This window comes from Athene cunicularia (genome assembly GCF_003259725.1).
Source record: "Athene cunicularia isolate RWA chromosome 10 unlocalized genomic scaffold, athCun1 chr10_part1, whole genome shotgun sequence".
Taxonomy (NCBI): domain Eukaryota; kingdom Metazoa; phylum Chordata; class Aves; order Strigiformes; family Strigidae; genus Athene; species Athene cunicularia.
In genome coordinates, this window is record NW_020799112.1 from 18,945,582 (window position 1) to 18,969,324 (window position 23,743).

Genomic DNA, 23,743 nt, shown 5'->3' on the forward strand with positions numbered 1-23,743 from the left:
TTACATATTTCTGAATCTGTGAGTATAGGTTCTACCATCTGAGGATTAGTTCCAGCACCTGCTGGAACTGTAACCTTCTTTCACCTGGTATAACTCTGAGCATGCTAGTAATTCAATAAGCAAGAGTATGTGGCAAAGATTTTTTACATTTTTGCATTGTTTCTTTTGAGATGTCCATTGTGTGATTTGCTGCAGGCTGTCATTTTTGTCTGCCATCCAATGTATGTTGGCAAGAGGGTTGTGTACTAGTCTTTGTGTCTGGTCACAGAAAAAAATTCATGCATCTCAGCCAGACCATGTTGTTATTCCTTTAGAATTAAAAGCATATGAAACAGATGCAGCTTAATAAGTTTGTTTTTTTTTTTTTTATAAATAACATTTAAATAACTTAGAACAATAAAGTTCAAATACAACTTAAAATAAAGTTTAATGCTGTAACAACAGAAAAAGCATGTATAAGGATGGAAAAACAATATTGAAAGCTGTATGCCCTAACAGGAATTATACAAAAGATAGGTTATGTTACATAAAAAACCTTAATATGTCTGAACTTTTGCTTCATCGTTATATAAAATGTTAATTTGTGAAAAGTGAGATGAAGTACATTATTCCTATTCTTATTTTACATACACTATTTGAAACATCTTTTAGAGCAGCATTAGGTATTTGTTTCATTAATAGATAGGAACATTTTGTAGTAGAGTAAACTTAATTTTTCCAAACTAACTCTTTTATCTGAATACAACAATAAACATTTACAAGATTATATTTTTTTTTTCTGATCATATAGTTTATGTATAGGATACCAGTTTCTTGGGGGAAGTATTTAAAATACTGCTCAGCCTCCACATTTACTATTGACTTGATAATCTGACAACTCATTCCAGCAGCCTTAAAGTCTGACATATTTTACACAACATTATCATCTGCTTATTATTATTATAGCAGCCATATTTAAAAAGCAGATAGGTTTTTTTAAATAAAATATTATCAGATAATCAAGTAATGACTTATTCTTCAGGGTAAATTAATTTAAGAAACTACCCAGTTACAATGACTAAGATAATGATTGTACAACTCTTTAGAACTTTTTACAACTTTTAGTTAGTAAATCTGGTTTTGTGTATATTTTCAAATCTTTTTCATGTAGTCTCTTAAAAATAAACATAAATGCGCAAGTCCAGCTTGTTCAGTTTCTCAGTAGTATTCCAGCCTCTCTTGATACCTTGTCAAATAGTCGTCTTAAAAATAATCTTCCTGCTGGAACTAGTTCTTTATAGATCATTTGTGATTAGGATATTGCCAGGGGAAGAAAGTGGGATGCTCTGTGTTCTTTCTTTGTTTTTTTACCTTTCATGGGAACCCCTTTGTGGTTTAATGTAACAAACATCTCCTTTCCTTTGTGTGTCCATTTTGCTGAAGCGTATGTATTATAATGGTTTTCTTCAATAAGTTCTATGAAGTTGCAGTCCTCGTTGCATACTTTCTGTTGAAAGTAAATAATAAAATAGAGTAATATAAATACAAGTCTTTTTTTAAAATACTTAGATTAGGGAAGGTGAGAGAAGAATATGCATTATAAACCCCACATGTTATTAACATTTTTAATAAATTTGACTTCTGGAATCTGCGTATTGAGTATTTTAGTTTTATCTATTCCCCCTTATTCTACATTTAAAAAATTATATAAGCTATAATCACTGAATTTATTAAATGGACCTAAAAATCTAGTGTGTGATGTAAGGGATAAGTACAGGATACATTTGAATTTTTTAGGAATCTATCTTATACAAATGATACAGATGCTACATCTAAAAAGAACCTTTATTTCGATCTTTAAGATTGTATGTAATGATTGTACACACAAGAAAAGTTTGCATCCATACCTTTCCATAGAGTCTTCCTGATTTGTTCATTGCCAGAAAGTATTCACTTTCCACTCCTTTGATTGCCACTATTCCAACTGCCACTGTTCGGATTTCTAGAATACCTGCAAACGCACAGAGCAAGGGCTGTAAAATGGTTGTCTGTTCTCCAATCAACTTAGAAGGTTTAGTTGAACTAATATTCTGTAGTACTTCTGTGTTTATTGAAAATCTGCAGCAATCATTCTTGGGAAACAGAAAAAATATGTATTCCCATGAAGAAAGAGTTAGACTTCAAAAATTGTCTGTATGTGATCACGTCTGCACAGAAGCACTTAAAAAATTGTATGATGATAATATTTAAGCACATACTGAAGTTGCAGTTAGTATAAGTAATTCTTCTATTTTCAAAGAATCAGCCTATCTTAGAATTTACCAGGCTCAGGGTTTCATTTGGATGCGTTATATACACAGCTATCAAGGTTCACAGAATTTGTGTAAAGCCTTTATTTTGAAGACTTGTGTAGCAGTATCATCTCCTTGAAAGAGTGTAAACCTTAGGACTTGCAAGTGATAGAAAACAGACCATAGTGTCTTAAATAAGATAAAGTATTTGCTTGACCTTTGTATGCTTTTATGACTGATCAGAGCTGTGAAGATACGTGTATTTGAAAATCATTAAAAGCTGCTCTGAGAACTTATTTATTCAAAACCAGAAAACATTTAGAATTGTCTTCTATAAATTACTTCATTTTCATCTTGCTGATGTATATTTGCAATAGCTTTCTGTCGTCACTGTGATACATTTAAGTGACCTGCAACATAAAAAATTTTCTTGTGTTAACTTAAAAAGCTGCAACTGAGCAAAGGCAGGAAGATAGTGCACGTTCAGAACACCAGGTTCAAGCTTAAATATTATTATTGTTGTTTTAAGGAATAGTTGAGAGTTATACTTCTGAGTTTGAGCCGTTTTCTGCCATAGACATTCTACAGACTGTGTGCAGTAGCTTCTGTACTGTGACTCATTCTCCAAAATGGGGTCTTTCAAGGCCAGCCAACTCTAGGCAAATTCCAATAGCTAAGCATGGGGGAGACAAGTGAGGGAGGGGGGAGAGAGGCTTATGTTATATGTCACCTGAAAGATGACCTTCCTCTTGAACAAAATATTTCCTTTTTTTCCTCTTTCAAGTTTGTATTGACTCTTCACATCCACCACACATGATATTAATTTTTCATTAATTAGTTTAGAAAGGCATTAAATATCTATTATATTTTTCCTCCCCATCCTTTTTTTTTTTTTTTTTTTCCTATCCTGATGTCCTTTGCTTTCTTTACTGTTCTGTTTTGCTTTTTTCCTTGATATTACTGATACATCAGTCCTAGCCTGCACTGCTTACTTTTTTCTTCCTATTTTCCCTAGTAGCTACCTCTTCTCATGGTGTGTGCCCTGCTGGGTGTTCGTCTCTGCACACATATTTCTCTATTTCTCTATAATGCTAAGCCAACTTTTGGTAAAGCTTTTAGAGTTCTTTGACAAGTTCCACTGCTGCAGGCCTAGTAACAATTCTTACAAAGGGTAATTTCTAACTTACAAAAATTATATTAACTTTCATTTAAATTTCACTTTAGAAAAACCACAGTGAGGCTGAAAAACAGATGAACATCTGCATCTCGCCAAACAAAGAACATAGCAGGGGAAGGGATCTCTGGGTCATCAAGTCCAGTGCTCTGCTAGCCTGGGAATTGCATCAGATAATTCTCTTTTCATAAACTTTGCCAATACGAAATTAGAGTTGTTATTTCTTTGCCCCCAGTGTTTCTGCCGAAGGCTGTTCCAGAGTTTGATTTATTTTAATGGCTAGAGTCTCTGTAGTAATTTGCAATCTGCATTTTTTCAGCGACAGCTTATATCCATTTGTTCCTCTGCTTGTGCTGGCCATTAACTTAAGGAAAGGGTTTTTTAAAAAATCTATGTTTGAGTTTTCTATTTATACAGAATTTAAAAAATGTAAGATTCAAAATGACTTTTTAAAACAAATCATGCTAGTAGGAATTGAGATTTCCTTGAGTAAGCTTATGTTGGCTGAAGTTACAGTAGTAAGAAATACTACTACTTTTAAAAAGGAAATGCCAAAAGCTTTTGTACAAGACGATATTATTAATAGAATTTTTAGATTATTTTGTAGCCTGGGTTTGGTTTTTTGTTTTTTTTTTTTTTTTCCTTTTCCTGGAGTAGATGGTGTCATTCATACCAACTTGTAGGAATTATTTTATTTTGGGTTTGGGCACTTGTTTTTCTGCTTTATTCTCAGTTAAGACATAAATGTCTTTCATGTGGGAACTTTACACTACCCTTACAGAATTTGGTATAGGATTGAAATTAGGGGTGTCAAAACATTTTATAAGCCTCCTGTATAGCAAATCTGAATGGCAAAATAAAATGTTACCTATCAAAGTTATAGTCTGCTTATAATTTACAAAGGCACTACATGTGATAGATTTATTGTGTTCAGATCTTTACATGGCTTTTCCTCTTATTTGTTAAAATCCCATTGTGCATAAAAAGCAATGCATTTTAATTAAAGACAGATAATTTGAGATTCATAAATTGTTATGCACATTCAGTACTAGTTGCTGTATTTTCTACTTTTCACAATTTTAAGGCAATAAGTACCTCCAGAATTAGGGCTAGCTCTCATAAATAAAATTTGACACCCTGACTCAGAGGTGATATAAAACCCAAAGAATGTTTTAGGACTTTGAATGGCATTTTTCTAAAGATACTGTGTCTGTGCATCTCTCCATAAAGTTTAGTGAGGGAACAACACACGAACTCCCCAACAACTATGTCGCATTAAAAATGTAATATTAACAATGTTAAAAAGAAAGAAAAAAGACCATAGAGAATTCAGTGGAAATAAGGCTTGTATATTCTTGATTCTTTGTTGAGAACCTGTCTATCTCAGAATTAAATGGCCTGTCATAAACCACACGTGCTCATTTTCAGTTCCCTGTTCTAGATCATGTCTTGTCTGTTCTGATGTGTCTTCATGTAGTCCTGAAGGAGGAACAAAGCATGAATTTTTCCCTTATCAGCAAAGCATCTATGTGGTTTAGGTCTCTGATGCAGCAGTTCACATGCAGTTTTCTATTTGATGTGCAAGGGATTCATCACCGAGCTTCTCCCTCCATTTTAAGGTGTATGACACATGTTCCTTAAGCAATAAGACAGCATACTGTAAGCTCCCTTTTCTTCTAGAAGATGTGCCTCAGTAATTCTTCTGTTCATTTCAGAAATGTAGTATTGCTAAAATTAATTGCGTATTTTTTTCTTTACATAGATTATATAGGAAATGGAAACATGATTTCTAGCAAACTGGGAAAAGTAAGAATTAAACATGTAATTAGAATAGTGATAGTTAACTTCAGATGAGAATTTCATTTACCATCTTTCAGTATGTAGTCTTTTGTATAGACCTCACTCGTTTTGTTAATTACAAAATGTCATGTGCATACATGAAGTTAAAATTTCTTCCTTTATGTACAGAAGCTATGGAGAGAGACTGAAGGTTGAGAAGTCATACACTGGAAGTTTATCTCTTTATCAGTGTCAGCATTGCAGTGTGTCACATACTTCAATTTAGTGTCCAATATCAGAGGTCTCTCTCACACCAGGAAGAATTATTTTTGAGTAATACTCAATTTAATGCAAGCAGAGAGTTCGGTACTTTAACTGTTTTACAAGGTGCTTCTGAACATAGAAGATTTATAAGGTGACCGGCTTTTTTCTGCACACCTGCTATGTGCTGCATCATTCTTAAATCACAAGTTCTTTGATTAACTAGTTAATGGGCTCTTTAACACTTATAAATAATAAAATCTCACTGTGGAAACATCTAAACTACTTTTCTATTTTTTTAAATAGTCATCTTGATATATAAACACTCGACACAGACTGTGAAGTTAGAGACACATGTGGATAATGAAAATCACTTTCTTTTCCAATTATAATTTTATAACATATTTAAATATAAAAATGAGATTTTACATTATATCATAATTATAGAACCAAAGCAGGAAATTCCTAAAGGATATACCAAGGAATAAAATAATAAATCCATAAAATAGAGGAGATAAATTGTATTTTTCCCTCTTGTTTCATTTCCTTTCAGTATCTATTAAAATAGTAAGGATACCACAGTATATTAACACTATATGGCACTATAGTCATGTTGGTCTGTCTTTATTTTGTATGTGTTTCTGGTACTCAGTCACTCTAAGAGAAATTACATAATGGTAAATAGACACAAGGATGTGTTGCTGCAGATAGGAACCTACTCCATCAGTAGGCGTCAAGAGGTAATAAAACTGTTCAACCAGAATTTTGGCCAACTGAATATATTTCCTGTTTCTTCTATACTTTCTGAAATCATCTGGTACTTGCAACTCTTGCTGACAGGATGTAGGGCTAAATTAAATTTGGATCTCAGATGATATGGTTATCTTTGTGCTCTTGGTGTATATGGTCTGTTATACAGTTGTTACTCTTACATTCAGCCAAGTCTGTGAATGTGTTTTTTTTAGTTATCTTCATTTCTCTCATCTCTTTCGTTTTGAAATTCTGCATCATTGCAGTGTATTTAATAAGACTAGCCAGGAACATCATTTGGTGTATTGAAAAGTAACCCAATAATCTAATTTTTCTATAAATGTAGGAAGAGCTTTGATTCAGAGTAATTGATGGTATTAAAATCAACAATAAACCAGTAGTATACTCTAAAAATTGGCTTTACAATATAAGCTTTACAAGGATGGTAAACTGAGTTAAGCAAAACTCACCAAAGCTAAAGGGTGTCTTTTCTAGCATACCATTTTTGACTGCCTTTAAGAGATGAACTGAATTAAAATGTATTAGTATCATACCTCTTCTACTGTGAACCTAAGTGTAGCTGAGCTTCAGTGTTCATGCTAAGTCTTGTTAGCTGATTCACTGGAAGGAGGTAAATCGCTATATCCGTAGAAAAATGATAATAAATGTAAACCTAATATGTTTTGTAGGCCATTTTATACATAAGGGCAAAAATGCTGTCATCATGAAAGTGAATAGTAAGATTTCAGCTAACTCAGCAGAGCCAGGATTTTATCCCTGAGGTAGTTCCTTCAGTGAAGCAGGAGACGTATAGTAAGCAAAAATCTTTTCAGAAAAAAAACCACACAGAAATAGAGAAAAATGCTGAACAGGCACACATGTGAGATTTGTCTGTGCCAGTTTTTAAGCGTTAGTTTATGTAGCACCAGATACTTCAGATATAAATTATGAAGAACTAAAATTTCTGACTACAGTCAGAAATCCTACTAAGGAAAACCTCTTCTCCCCAGTCTAATAATATATCATTCCTTGTCTTCTGTTAGCAGACTCATTGTTACGTGTTTTGGTTTGAAGTAGACGGTTCTAATACTTTCAATTGATAATCCTGAAAAGGAAAAAGTCACCAAGCTGGGATGGGAAAGAGAAATTTCTTATTTGTAGGTTGTTTCTTTGAAATACTCTTAATACTCTAATAACCAAAATGACTTTAAAGACATGCTTAAATTGGTAAGATGCTGATGATAAGTTCAGAAGGCCAAGCTTCAGTAAGGTCTTGAATATCCTTGGTTTAAAAGTGAAAAATGTAAACTATGTTTTTCAGTTACTTCATCTAAAGCATCCACATAAAAGTTCAGAACAGGTTATAGAGAAGACTGGACTATACCACAAATTAACCAGGAAAGAAATCCAATTAAAGCCAGAAAGAGAAAAAAAATCCTGAAAATGGGCATACAAAATTGAAAACAACTGTAATTTCTATAAAATCAGCATGAAATTCCAAACAATTTTACATGGTTCCATGGTCAGTGTATCAAATGTAGCTTAAAATTCCTGTAGCGAATGAAGTTACTACAGATCTGAAATTCTGTCTGGTGTACGTAAAAGACACTCAACTGAGATGAGCTATAGTTTCTTTTTAGAAGATGACTGTGGATGCTGGCAGCAGGGTTTTTTAACCACTTGGTGCAAATTCAATAACAGACAGTTGATATAAAATCCAGTAGAAAAAACAAAAACAACAAAACAAAACAACCCTTGAGGTTGACACAACAGTTTTAGCGAATGAAATGTATATCCTTTTTTTGAGACAATTTGCATGATGAATGAGGTGAATTTCCTGGCATTCTGGTCTAGAATGACAGTTGCTCAGTACTTTACAAGTAGACACTTCTGTGTTGGGACTTACTCCATGACTGTGGCCTGGAAGACAGGACAGTACATCAGGCTGGAAATTTATGTAGAAAAATTCGTATTTAGCTGCATCATTGATACAAACCTGAGCATTCTTCCGTGAGGTAATTCTTTCCTGGCAAGTGGTGTTTGAGAATTTTGGTTTTAATCACCTGATATTAAGTATCTTTTTTGATTTAATTAATATTTTCACACTAACATTTTAGTCTTCTTTTTATTTGTTAAACTTTTTTTGCTTTTACAACACAATAATACTGTGACATTTTATTTGTTTTAACAAATCTTTGCTTTTATTGCTACACAATCTATTATATTAAACTTATTTCTGTATGCAGCCATAGCTGAATAGGCAGAGTTTCTTTAAGTTTGTCCGTAATATCCTCAAACAACAATATCCTATCTATAACAAAGTAGTGAGAGCCTTGTGGTTTAGCAAAATTGGAGCATTTTGTCTTTAATCATTTTGCAGCCAAGAGGCTGAAAGAGCAATCGCAGTTCTTCCTTCTGAGAGCTGTAAGGAAAGCAGTAAGTGCAGCCCATTACTGCAGGTCCAGCAGGTGGTAACAACCTGTCCAGTGAGTCTTTGGAAGAGAGCAAAACCACCAAGCTAGATATCTTCTCACACACTAGGGAACTACCCCAGTGCGTTGGGTAATAAGATTGTGTGGGAAGATTTTGGAAGAGGTTTTAAAGTACACATTTTGCTCAGTCCCTCATCAGCTGGCTAGTTTTCCAAATGTTTCATATGTTGCTGATATCCCTCAATTTCTATTACATAACGTTTCCGGTCACTGCTTCTCAATTTTTTAGTATCAGTGTTTCCGTAGACATTAATTCAAAGAGAAATTTTGGTATCCTTTCCATTTTTCAGCAAGGTGACAGCAATTTCATCCCAGTATTTTTCTGTCAGGTACATATGTTACGAGAAAATGTTTAAGAGTAAGAAGGAAACTCCTAAGACCACCTCTGTAGTCTTCTAAATGCTGGAAAGAAGGGAAGAAGAAGAGAAGTATGGTTTTTAAGGAAAGAAAAGCAAAAGCAGATGTCCACAAGCTAGTTTGTTATTTTATATTCTTATTATTTCTTTTTTTTTTAAAAATAGCTAATAGATAACACTGCTAATGCTGATTTTTAAAATATTCTAAATGCTTTACCAGACCAAATTTTGTGTGGTATTTGCAGCACTTTATTTCTTGTGGCCTCGCTGTGCACTGAAATTGAAAAAAAACAGTCTTGCTGATTTTTAGGGGTAAGGAGGCTGGCACTGACAGTTAAGCACTTCTGAGGAGTCTTGTTTGGAAACACCCTTTCCTAGGCAGAATTGTCTGAGGATAAAGTATGTGGAAACTCAAACAGGGAAAGAGGGGGCAGTAAATACTTGGATGGAGAATAAGTCAAAAAAAAAAAAAGGCAAGCTCTAAATTTCACTGACTTGTGTTTCTAATTAATTAAATTTGGAGCACATATTTATGAATTCAAGTGACCTTTGCAGATGATTCCAAGCCAAGAAAAATGCTCTCGTCATTGCTTACAAGACAGTGTTTAATGGTATTTAATGTAATTTGTTCTTTTGTTCTGTGTTTTAATAAGTTAATGTTTGTGCCTCTTAAAGCAAGAAAATACAAATCACAGTGGTCAGTCATACAGTATTTTGGAAAACTTTCATGGTGGTGTTAGTGCATGTGTGCATTTGGTGAGCCAGCACAGTAAACACATTCATTAGCTGGCTTATTGCACTTGAAGTGGTTTTCCAGAGGAGTCTATCAGTATTTGTTTTCTGAAAGTAAATGAATACTTTCATTGGATGGTTTTGTAAGTCACTGGTTTCAGGAAACATTACCCCTTTCTATCTCTTTTTAAAAGAATAGTGTGTATATTGTGAATTGGTTCTTATTTTGATACTTAATAATATGTTTAAATGGATGCATCTTAAAGTACATTTTTAGGTGGAGCAATTTGTGTGCTCATTCTCTTTCAAATATAAAATCTAATAGTAAAAAAAATCACTGCACATACAGGTAGTTAAATTAAGAGACATTGTAATATGATTTATTTTTTTTTTACCATTCCTGTTCTTAAATTACAATTGATAGAAAGTAGAATCTGCATTTGTATTTTGTACTTTCCTTAGTAAGAGAGTGAGTTTCGCAGATGGTACTTCATAGAACTTATGTTCATAAGCTTTGTAAATAGAAATAGATATACGGTGTATGTTATAATGGTTTTCAGAGCAGAGATGAGATTGTCTGCACCCCAAGAATTTTCTGTCTATGAATATGAATTTAGTAATTAATTAAGGTAACAGAAGACAAGCTGGGACCTACATTCACTATCACTTTCTTTTTTTAACTCTCATATATTTGATTCTCCTTGTGATACTCAGAATTTGGATTTATGGCATAAACACATATAAAATATGTTATTTGGGGCATGGTCCAATACAAAAGGCTAAAAAAGCTTTTATTTAGAGGCTTTGTGCAATATCCATGAGTGCATTTGCTCTCTGTGTGTGTGTGTAAACTATCTGAAGCACTCTAGATACGACTGTAAAAAATGATCTGCACATAAACAATGAATCTATCAAGGATTTTCAGTAGAACAGTTGAAGCTACTTCTTCAGTGAGATGCCAGACATCTGGATATTACAGACAAGTATTCAAAGCACTAAAAACTCCTGGTTTTGTCTCGTGTAATTTCGAAGCAGGAGGAATTGTAGTTGTCTGTGGAAACATGATTAACGATAGAGAGATATTCCTTGAGGACTCGATGCAGCATATTATTGTTCAAGCATCCTCAAGTAGTAGAATTTGCATATAAGATTTAGTCCGTGTACAGAATCTGTTTGATTAAGCATAAGTAACTGAGGTTTAATTACCTTTTTTGCAATTCATTGGGCACAAAACCTGCAGGCATACTGTATTTAAAAAAAAAATCAAATAATCGTTAACAGAAGTCCATCAAAGTATTTTTTATACTTTGGTGGATTTTCATTTATTGGTCATTGTAAAGATTCCTTACTTGTCATTACATTATCCATCAATTTCTCCACTGTTTGCCAGTCCTACAAACTGATTAATACATGGATTGCTGCTAGATAGAACAACTTTATCACAAACCATTGTTTTCATGGTATTCAACAATTGACAAATATTTTAGTTATGGAATCTGAGCCATGCCAAGGTTTCTGGAAGAAACTACTAACTTGATAACTCTGGGAAGATAGTATGAAAAAAGCAAGATGAACCAAATGGAAGTGAGACAATACAACAGGTAACTAAAATGGCTGTTTAGAAATGTTCTTATTTTACTTACAAGACCTGTTCCATGCATGTGTACTTGGACTTGTGGGTGCTTATGACAGAAAAGGAAGGAGTAAGCAGAGTTCCACTCTTAAATCTGCATTGTTCAAAGTATTTATAATTTCGTGTGCATCATCAAATGTATAATCTGGCCTTCTGAATGTGTGTTACCAGTACCGTACCGTGGAAGGAAGAGTCTGGTTTGAACTTCCAGATTGATGTTTAAGAAATACACCTTTCTTTTTACTTACAAACTTACCACATTACGTCTGCAGTGGGAAATGTGAAAAGCCATAATACCTTTTCTAGTTATTTTTCAAAGTGAATAAATGTCAAGCAGTGCTCATCAGTTTACAACGGTCAGTAAATCTTACCTCCACTAACTACTGTAGCGAGGATTTCAGTGACCATATTACAATGAATTATTGCTGAAGAGAAATAGCTTAGAATTTCTGAGTATTTTTCCTTATTGTATAACCTGTTTGGCCTCATTTTTGTATTAACTCTGCTAATGTTTGTGGGTTAGATAGCTTTGTAGATCAAATGCTTCATTCTTAATTGAAAATGGTAGCGTAATAAGAATTGCTCTAGAATATTCTGACTGTAAATTGCCTTCTCTCCTTCTGTCTGTATCTCTAGAACATTAGCACTTTGGACCACTAGCTTTCCAGTATTTCTCTTGATTTGGTCATCAAAACCAAAAGGGTGTGACATTTTTCACTGAAGTAGACTGTAAAACTATGGAACTTTTCAATTTAGAGCTCTGACTTGTGAATACCAGTGTATAGTAATGACTCAATAACATGCTGCCCCAGGCAGTCATTCACTTGAGAATTTCTCATTAAACTTATTAGAACCCTTCACTTTGCTGATCTGCACTGTGCATTTCATATAAATATTTTCTTGATCAGCCTCTTGTACAGCACATAGTAATTTCTCATTTTTGTAGGAAACTACATTTCCCCCCAATAAAAATTACCTTGGAGCTAAACATATGTTTATAATGAAAAATAATATTATTTTTTAGAATTAATAGTGTCATGTAAAATCTAAGTCTTAATCCTCAATCTGAAGAAGTACTCTATTATTACAGCATTAATACTTTACTGGTATTCAAAATGGGGGAAAAAAAAAAAGGGTGGAATGACTGATTACAAAATTGTTTCCAAGCAGTAAGAAAACTAATGATTTAGAGCCAAACTTGTAGAACAAATACTTTCTCTACAGCTCAGATGAAGGTTATTTCTAGTATTTAAATCTTTTGTGCCAATTTCACTAGAATAAATGATCTTTTCAAGCTTTGCGGGCTTTTAGAATCTAGCATAAAATGCTGCTAATTAACCTTTTCACAACAAAACGAGAAACAACCATTTAGTGGTGCAAAAAATCTCAAATTGAGAGTTTTAGTGCTTGTAGCTAATTTGATTATCTGAAACTTGGAAGATTCTACATAGAACGAGAGCCTCCTGTCTCTCCAAATTCTTCTGTAATGCAAAAGTCTAAATACATCATTTTTTTTTAATATTTGTTACTATGCTATTTTGTGTTTTCGTCTAGTGAAGAGCTGATGTTTTGATGTCTTGCCCCAGCATCATTGCTGATTAAATTTTCTTCCCCCTTTCCTAGGCAGGATTAGTGATCATAGTTGACATAAAATTAGTCGTGTCAGTTCTATGGAAGACTTTTTCTCCTGTTTTTCTAAGGAAAACAGGAGTGCATATTTACATACCTTTTCTGTGTTTAAAAAAATGAAATGATTCATTGTCTGAATCATTTTCTGAAGAACTTCAATGTCAGGTGCATTTCATGTGCTGTTATGGGTTATCACCTGTATAAACTGGCTGTAGGCAGTTGTGAAGATGGTATAAATATAACATGGCACTGGGCTTACTCAGTTACACGGGGCAAAAATACATCTAAGAGAGAACCTGTTCTTTTTTATACGAAGTATTCCTTCACCCTCAAGGTCTAGCTTGTTTGTTCTTCATATTTTACTGTCTCCAGCTGTTCCTGTGGTGGCTTTTCTGGTCCCAGAAGAAAGCTTGACAGAAGGAACAGCAGAGCCATATTCTGGGGACAAACTGAATCTAAGAACTGACTTCTTGTTCTTTCAGGAAAATTTACAATTATATATTGTTGACAAACATTACTAAAAGCTATTATTACATGCTCACAGGATGATCCTAATGACGTTCTAGGTGCTGAAAACTGCATGATCAGTTTATATGTAAAGTAAAATGTGTTTTTAATAGTGACAGTGTTCCCAGATGTAGCTAATTGAATTATGTAAAGTAAGTAAAATTCAGAAGTGGATGCATAGGAAAGAAGGTGGCTGCAGTATTCCAGAGCTTGAATATATACTTAGGGGCCTCTGGCATAGGAGCAAATAGTTTGAAATGGTTTGAAATTTTGGACAGTAAAATTTTTCTTTACACAGAGCATTTCATTCATAAACACTGGAATCCCTATTGCAAGAGATAGACATCTTTTCCCACTCTTAAGTAGTTATGTAAAATGTAGGGCAAGCACTACCCAACTTGAATACATTTTAGTTGGATTTCCAGATCAGGTCTGCTACTTGTCTGGCTCCTGTGCCATCTAAATATATCAATTTCTTCTATGAGAACACAAGCAGGCAGTACGTAATTCCTTTCAAGGTACAAAATGCAAGAAGCTGTTAAGAAAATCATACTAACCCCTTGCTGCACCACAGAGTGGGAATTGATAGAAACCATCCAGCTCACTCTTTCTGCCCTCAAAACACTACTGGACATATATTTATGATATGGTCTCTCAAATTGTTCTGGTTTCCTACTGACAAATAATTTAGATTTAGTTGAACTTTCAAAATCTATATTAGACCAAACACTGAAAAATAAACTAATAGAAGGAGAAAAATTAAAACCCCTCAAATTAAAAAACAATCTAATAATTCTGATAAATAAATCAGGATTTTTGTACCTGATGTTGCTCCTGCCTTGCTCATTATATTGATCAAAATGTGTCAATTGTCCAACAATCTTTTTTTTTTTTTTCAAATAGCTTAATAATTCCTTGTCTAAATTTTGCCTAATGTCATTAAGTTACTTCTAGTTACACACTGGTTTTACCAGTCTAAAAAGTTTACCTAAGATGAAAGCCTGACTTTAGGGAAATCAACAGAATATTTGCCGTTACACACAGGTAGCACTCTGAAACCTCTCTCTTCATTTACATGAGCAGATATTTATAAATGTGTTACAGTCATACAGTTAATCTTTAGTTGTCCTCTAGCTTTACAATTCCATATCAAAACTGAGGAAAAACAGCAGTATCAGCACCATTGGAGAGAATTATTCCTCTGATTTAGAACCAGTTGGTAATAACCAGAGCAAATATACTATGGAATCTGTAGCCAAATTTCTATTTTATTTTGTATTTATTTGTGTGATTTTTAATCTGCCTTTTTAAATTTGGCTGAATTATCCAGTTTGAAAATCGGGGGTGGGGTGGGGTGTCAGTTTTGCCTTTAAACACTAGGATGTAGAGGAAATCAGGTGTTAACGATTTTGAGTTTGATGACACAAATATCCATGCACACACTTTGTTTTGCCCGTGTTCATAATATCAGGAAGACAGTGAAAAAACTGTTGCAACTCGTGTCATGTAAATATCTTCTGGAGTCCGAGCCTTTCTGTGCTTTGCTTTTCTTAAGTGTTAGCTAGAAATAGTGTCCTAGCTTTTTAGTGAAAGCTACTTGTGCCCTAAAAGCAGAAAGAAGGACTCTAGAACTGACTCTAGAACTAAGGGCTGCACACATTCCAGTGTTTTGTGATAGAATAGTATGATGTTATCTTCTGAAGAGAAGTTATCAGTCATAGCTAAGATGTAAAAAGTCATGGAATAAAGATAACAGTACTGAACAGTTAACAGAGCATAGGATCGGCCAAATTATATTAGAAGTTTCTTTAAACTTTTTTATTTAACACACTTATGTTATTGGTTTGTACACAACCCAGTTTGCCATTGCTTTTGTTCTGATTTTTATATCTCCTTGTGTAAATCAGTGCAGTTATGTTTATTTCAATTAAATTATCATTGTTTAGATCAGCCAAACATATATAAAGTGGACATATAAAAGGGAAAATATGAAGTCAGAAAGCTGCCTTGGGTTGTTAGCTCCTGTTTCTTTGCATTATCACCAGTAACCCCACCTGCAGGCTAGTTTAAAAGGAAGCTTTTTTTAATGTTGCTTAACTCCACCTTTAGGTACCGAAACGTTCTTAAAAAACTTGCCCTTAGTGACATAGATCAACTAAAGATTCTTTAAACATTTTGGCAGAAATTGCCCTAAAAATTAAGTTAAATTAAAAAACTTTAGTAAAATCAGTATGCCATGAGTCACCTCTCAGTTAACCAGAAGAAAGTATTTAAAATGTGATAGAAACGACTTCACTTTCTTTACCAACTAAGGGAAGTTTCTTGCAGTCCTGGACTGCATAGGGAAGGATGAAGCTCTCCTGTGCCTGTAAACTGCAGTAGTTAGTTTTGTTGGCTCTCAGAGCACACGGGTACTACTATAGCACTATATAGTGACTGTTTATTACAAAGTTATCTGTGACCAGTCTGTTAAAGGATTTAATATCTTAAATTCAGCTCCATCCTGGCAGCTGTATTATTATATTGGCAGAATTCCAAATTTCCATCTCTGACAATAATCGAACAACCTGTTTGATAGACTACAGCGCAGTGCACTGACATAAGCATAAAGACATCCTTTCTTTCTTGATCTTGAGACAAATGGAAGATTTCATTCCACTGAAGCATTTGATAACAGCTTCAGATAGGGGCCTTTGGGAATAATTCATTTTTCAATTTTTCTGCTACAATTCACGTAATTCTTGTTTTGCTTTTATATGTAATGGTGTCATGAAGTTTTGATGAGCGCCATAGAAGTAATACATAAGCAATCTGTAGCAGAATATATGAACCCCTTAAAAACCTGGAAAACAGCTTGTCTGTGATTTGTAGATGTTTGAAAACATGCATTTCAGCTAATGGGCTTAAACTAGGACCTTGCTCAAGAAGGGAATATTTGTCCTCTGTAAGAAAGCAGAGTAACATGGTAGAGATTTCTTCCATAGGTTCATAGAACTAGAGGACTCGGATAAAGTTTAGTGGGTTTTTAATACTAGACTAGGGGCTGGGTAGCAGAATCTGCATGTGCAAATAAAGGGTTTGCAGTTCTTACATTTTTATTTTGTGGGGGATTTGCATTAAGCTTTTATAATTTTGGGATTGGCAGAATCAGTTTGCAGGCCTTTTTTGATTCTGCATTGTGTTCACGATCATTTCTGCTCCTTATGGTACTGTTCTCGCCTGGTGTTTGTAACATTAAAGTCAGAGAAAAGTTACTGTCTAACATTGAACTCAGCAGGAAATTTTAGAACTGCCTTGAAGACCATGAAGTTACAACAGCAGAGAACTTGGCTGTACCTGTAGTGGTATGTTATAAAATAGGTAAGAAGGTTTGGTACAGAATTAGCTATGCATTTTGCTCTGACTGAAACAATTATGACTATTTCAAGCAAAGAAACCTCTTATTTTTTTGTGTAAAATATTTGTGACTTCAGCTGTATGGCAGCAAGGAGCTGGAGAAAAAGTACCAAAGTTGACTGAGAAGATGGTTGTTTTTTACCACACAAAACAAAAACCAAAAGTGCTTCTGCTGTTCTTAACTTGCTCCTTTTTTGCCACCTTAATTCCTCCATGACTATCAATGTGTTCTTGATTCGTGTGTGAATGCAAATGTTATATGGTAGAAAAAAAAATTACGAAAACAGATTATATTTCTACTATTAAATATATATGTAGGATAAATAATGCAATCACTTTTTATTCAGTATAGAAAAATTGATCTGTGGTTTTAATAGAGCTCAAAAAAACTTGGAATAAACTTGCATTTATATCTTTCATACAGAAATATAAATTTGCACATATATTTGACAAGTAATAGTTAACTATTTTTCGAGTTGAATATCCTAAATTGGGTATATTCTGGTGTATTGCACACTTAAGCTCATGTCTTGAGTAGAATAAATAGAGATAGCAACATTACTCCTAGGTAGATGTTGGTAAGGTATAGATAAGTCATCCTGACTTGGAAGTCAGGAAGAGATTAATGGTGGAAAGAGAATTTTGTTTTTCTTTGTGTCTAGTCTGTATTGCCAATGTTATGAAACCATATCTTAAAACAAAAGCACATGGATTTGCAGAAGCCATAGTTATTATTTGGCATCTTTTTTAATTAACTCCTTAGGCCATTGATAGGCGCCCGTAACAAGACTTACTGATTTCTGTAGAGCCAGGCTTTTACAAGTGGCATATATTTGTCTCTTTCCTAATATGGGTCTTTCAGCTCTTGAGCAAACTTTTCCTAATGAATCACAGGGTTAGATAGCTTTTCCACTAGTCAGTAACTTAACTCCTCCACAGCTGTGCAATATTTTTTACTTTCAACAGCGACTATTCAGACTATTAATGGTAATTCTCTATAGTTCATCAGTAAGTCAATATGAGTAGAACAGCCATATTTTGACTGTATGTTGAAAAGAGAGATAATGCTGTACTTCTCAAGAAATACTTTCTCATGTTGATTACATCTCTGTGAGGCTGAGAATGTATTTCAATCAAATACCATGCACACAGAGAAATAAACATTTTTTTTTTCATGTAGAAATCTATGTTAATGAAATAAATATGGCATAGTGTGACGGTGCAAATCGGACTCTTTTGTACAATACCACCTGTGAGGTAAATTGCAGCACATGTGATTACAGTAGATGAAGTATATGTAATTCTTTAGGGATCCACTAACAGAGGCTAGTTTGGGATGTAGCTGCCAGATAGCTCTTAAGAGGAAAACAAAGAAAAAAAAACATTCCACTGTGTTGGGTCTGGAGTCAGAAAAGGGTGAACTCATGAAACAGGAGCTGCAACTAGCAATTCTACTTTGCTAAGCTGAGTTCAATTGAAAGTACCCATAACTGCATTGTTGAACTATCAACTAGAAGACAATATAATAAGTTGCAACCCAAAATCTTCAATAGTTACCGTGCTGTATACAGGCAGAAATATCCTGCATTTTCCTGCATCACCTCAAAGGGGTGGTCACCTGCATTCTAGTTTTGGAATTCATGTAGTTAATTGTTTGGGGAAAGAAGCATGATTACTTTCATGTACAATTTGTATAAAACTAATGTTCGTTAAATTTTGTCACGTATTGATAAGGATACCCCAGACAAAATGGTAGCGCAGAGAGAAAAAAGCAAACAGGTAATGTGAAGAGGGAGAAAGGGAAAAGAGATATTTGTAATGGCAGTCATACATTTTAATTTAGTCCTAGCAGGAAAAAAAAATGTGTATCTTATGGATACAAGATGATGACTTACAAATTGTTAGGAGAAGGGAAATATGGGTTCTGTTATTTATTTTATCTCACACAGTTGCATAATGGTGGCTACTTGCACATTTTTTAAAATATCATGTGAAGTGATTTAGAATTGTAAGTACCACATATATGCTATGGGGTTTAGGCTTAAGTATTGCTTTCTGAAATGTAATTTGAAATGTCCCTTGAGTGCTCATTAGCACTTTCAGAAAATTGTCTTTGGGATGTCTACAGATCCTAGCTGAAAAGGACAATGTATAGAATACCTACTCATGTTTATGACATATTTTGTTATATAAGAAGAAAAAGTGGGATCCGTATTTAGTCTCATTTTGGCAAAGATGGGTGTTTATTACATTCCAAATGTTAAACAGTTCTGAATAATTTCTTCAATAATTTCTCACAATACTAATGATAAATAAACTTTCTATCATTAGATCATTTTCTGCTTAAATGATATAGCCATTGGAACTCATCACGTCCTCTTAAATAATCTGATTGGATAAGATTAAAATAGATGAATTCAAATTAATAACACTGGATTACTTCACTAAGAAAATTATCAGACCATGATTTTCTTGAAAGATGTAGTAATAGTTTCCTAGAAAGATGTAGTAATCTTTTTTTTTCCTTTAATTTTGTTGCATGACAGTTATGTTCAGTAATATAGACCAAATTTCCCCAATTCACACAAAGATGCAGTCAGAAATGAAGGCATTTTAATTGTAGTTTAGTATTTATAATCAAGTAGCCCGAGCACCAGTTTGCTAATTTGAACTTTCTGATTGAAATCGATGCATTAATTTAAAAGAATGGTTTTATTAATAGCTGTATTATTTTCATTGCTCAGCTGAAGAGGCATTTAAAGGGACAAAGTGGCCTAGGACAGCAGACTCTCCTAAGGCTACTCAAAATTAATGTAACATTTGGTTTCCTTCGAACTAACAAATATTAACTACAGACTCCAATACCAATTCACCCAAATACATGGCTGTTACACTGTTAGTAAGGTAGGAAAACACACTAGACTGTTTGTCTTTTACAGCCTCAATAAGGAAACTTCCTTCCTTCCTGACTGCTGAAACAGGTGCTCAGACAGAACGCTCTAAAACATAGTACCGGTACTGTAGGGGTGGCAGGATGTAAAAAAGAGGCTTCAAACACCTGTGTAGTTGATTACATTAGTAAGTGGGAGGAAGGAGGGCCCAGCCAGCCCCCTGTAGCTGGCCAGCAATGAGTAAGGAGGGTTCCTATCAGGGAAGAGGCTCTCCATGTTCCTTGTGCTGTCTCTTACCTGATGAGGTAGGTGGTAGTATTTGTTTTCTGAGTGGATGAAGGGAATTTTTTAAATCATAATTTGGATATAAGGTATAAGTGTCTTTTTTCTGACTTGTATACGGTGGTTCAGAGTGCTCTAAAGGGGAATTTGCTTACCCTGGAGGTTATGTATCTTTTAATTTGGTTTTGGTTTTCAGTCTTGGAAATATTGACTATGATCTCCACACTCAGTAAAAAATGTAAGAGGTGCAGTTGGAAGGATGGAGCTTACTTTAATTGGAAGAATGGCTTTTTGTCTCCAGTTAGTTTGAAAATAGCCTCTTGAAATTGTATCTAAGTTAGGTTTTGATTAGTAACAACATTTGTAGGCAGAGTACTATTTAAGTATTTGTCATGCTTGCAGCTTCTGTGTTGTCAGAGATGTGCTTAGTACATGGCAGATATGGTTTTGTATGTTGTTATGGCATGGTAAGATGGTGCTAAACTAATACAAGCAACAGCACTGGGTGAGGAATTCAACTGGGGTGAATCTCACTTTGGGCACAGGTATTTGTCCTTGTCCTTATGTAAAGGTAATATTACATTTTTTTTTGCTGTACCATTGCAATGTGATATGGCTGGGATAACTTCATGGCTTCTCAAGTGCAGTTTCCCCACATAAGCAAACATAAAGGACCACTGCTGAGGAAGATCTTGTACTTGCCTTTCCCACAGCAATCTGTCTCTTAGTTGCAAGGTGGCCCTAACAATCAAGCCTAGCTATTTGAATCATTATGTGCTGGATTTACATAGTGAGTTCCCTAAATCCATGTAAAATCTCACCAATAAGCACTCAATAACTGCTTGGATTTCTTTGCCTCATCATGCATGTTATGTGCAGTCCCTAAGCTACATAGGCTGTTCCAAAGGAAATAAATTAGCGTGGTGGAATTGAAGTTGCTTTTGCTGGTGGAAGTTGCACTTTCCAATTCTACCAGTACTGGCTGCACTCTCTAGGATTCAGTTATCCTTTCTGTTTCATGTCAGGGAGTACAATTCTTATTTTCACAAGGGCTTTGCTGCAGTGGCTACACAAGCACTGGATGGGACCAGGCCATTCCCCACGCTGCTGCCTTCTTCCCTTGATTTAGCTAGAGCCATCTTTTGTCCCAAATCTATCTGCTTAGTGGCTAGCTAGAGAGCCTGAACATTATTACCCTTAAAGTTCGCACAGACCACTCAAAGGGCAAATCTATTATCATAATGCCATCTTGTGTGCGTGTTATGCAAGAAGCCAGAAAGCTCTTGTAGGGAGTATTTCCACACACCTGACAAGCATCTAAAACTTCAGGTTTGCCACTACATTGCTTACAGCTGTGCATTCAGATAGCCCACACAACTACGGCACCGGCTCACCTGAGCAGCTCTGGGACTTCAGCACAAAATTTGATGTTGATTGTGGTTATTTTTTTTCCCCCCCTCTAATATCTTCAGCTCTAGATAATATGTATGTTCATCTATAATAATTCCTGTCTCTAGCAATTATAAAGTTGTCTATTTACTTTTTTTTTTTTTTCTGTAAACGGTTACTTCTGATTGAAATATCAAATCCCACTTGACATTTAAAGTCATCACAAAAACTTACAAAATTTGCATGGGTTATTAATGAATAAATATGCTGCTTCTTAGCAAGTGGGGTTTTTTTTTCTGTTTTGAAGTACATTAACTTCAGTTAGACAAATATCAAAATTCTGAGGTATCAAAATGGCCAAGGACGAGTCTGAGCAGCTTCTTTTCATAGTCTGTAGCACCTCCCAGTGTCTATTAACACGTTTCAAAGAAAGCAAGCCAGCTTACCAAAAGTGGAAGGTACTTCAACCTTTAATAGCATACATGCCTTACTAACACTAGGAAACTTCTTCAAAAAGCCCACAGGTAACGGGGATATTCAAAAAATGTTTTGATCGAAGTGGTGGTGAGGAGTGCTGTTTGTTACTCCTTATTGACGTTATTGTGGTTAGAAATGCTATGAAATGGTCAGATTTTCACTGTTTTCATTTATAGTTTTGCATTGATCTATCAACGTGCCAACTGTGCTTAATTTTGGAAGATTGTGTACTGGAGGAATATTTTGGTGTTTTTAACAGAATATGTAGATTTTTTTTTTTTTTTTAATTAATTCATCCTGGTTTTGAATTTTCAGATTCCTGCTCTAACTTTAAAAAAGAGCAAATGCTCACTTGGAGTAATTTGACATAGCTTTGCTGGTGTTAACTGGGATTTACCTGTCTGATCATCTGATTCAGCCTGTTTATAATATTGGGGGTCTTCTGTTGATAAACTGTGCAGGTGCTAGTTTCATGTTATAGGCAGTGTCAATAGCATAAAAAATAAATTCCATTATAATTTAACCTTCATTTTGTTCTTTGTTTCAAAAGCTAAATAATAGTCAGGAGAGCATATTGATTGCATTGGTATTTTTATTGCTTTTTTGGTGTGTTTTCACGTAGTTGTAGGCCACATCTGTGAATATCCACTTCCAGCTTTTCAGCACCAATTGTTACAAAGAATTTTTTCCATTTGTATAAATGATGTCATGTGTTATGAAAGTTTTAAAGTGTGAGAGTTCAGTGCTATGATTGTTAACCTCTACTCTATTGTTATTGCCATAGGAATTTTCACTGTTAACTTTTTCTTAATAATTTTTCTAAATCACATACACCAGAAGGCTAACTTGACCTTTCCATCAGCTCATATCCAGAATTAAAAATTAAAAATAAAGTCAAAAGTCAAAAAAGACAATTGAGATACAGTTGCCAAATATAGTCATAGACAGTCAATTATGCAATGAAAGCAGTGTACCACCCAAGAAGAGCAACAGTCTTCATTTGCCTAAACTTATTCTGTTTTGATGAGGGAAGTGTTCCAAAATATACTACCAGTTGATGCATCTTGTGGTGTGGAACAGTATAATTATATCCTTTAGGATGTCTTGCTTTCCTGAGGTTTAAGAAAGGTGGAGGGGAAAACCAGTTTTGCTTTGTACTCCGGGATCCTAGAAATCTAAAAAAATCACTTTCAGATACTCTAACAGTCCAGAAAGGTGGAAGCTGTGAAGGGAGATATCTGGATTTTGGTTTTGTTTTGCAAAACTGACTGTCTAAGGAATTAAATTTTCTACCAAATTCTGTTTGCCTGTATGGAAAATTACTTCCTTAAGATTCATCTGAGCTCTGTGTTTTTCTCTCTAGCTATTGACTTCAGTTATTTTAGTTACTGATTTATTAGTCAATTAATAAAAGTATTTATCTACAACATTAACACACAGTTCTTGGTAGGTTTGGAAGTTTTTTTTAACTATTAATTTTTAAAGCTTTTTACACAGAGGTGAATAATTCTTTTTCAAAGAGGCACAGAGAGTTTGAGGAATTTTCCCCAAGTCTGTAAGTAAATTGCTTGAAAGTTTAGATTAGCCTTGAGTCTCAGGTCAGGGCCACTTCAGCACATTTTCTTCAGGATGGAGCAATAACATGCTTAGTGATACAATACTGAATTTTTTATACTTTCAGAATTTGTAAACAGTGGGGGGAAAAAAAGCTGGGGGGGGGGGGGG

General features: G+C 34.5%; 1 protein-coding gene across 3 annotated transcripts in view; it reads right to left on the reverse strand.

Moving 5' to 3' along the window:
* Positions 1 to 437: 437 nt before the first annotated feature.
* FGF7 (fibroblast growth factor 7) overlaps positions 438 to 23,743 on the reverse strand; it is a 30,323-nt gene continuing 7,017 nt past the window's right edge. For all 3 annotated transcript variants that reach the window (XM_026856117.1, XM_026856116.1, XM_026856115.1), the window contains exons 3-4: positions 1,887 to 1,990; positions 438 to 1,486 (exon numbers count right to left, since the gene is read on the reverse strand). In XM_026856117.1, the coding sequence (XP_026711918.1) occupies positions 1,292 to 1,486; positions 1,887 to 1,990 (299 nt within the window). In that variant the 3' untranslated portion in view covers positions 438 to 1,291. The remainder of the gene's footprint in view (positions 1,487 to 1,886; positions 1,991 to 23,743) is intronic.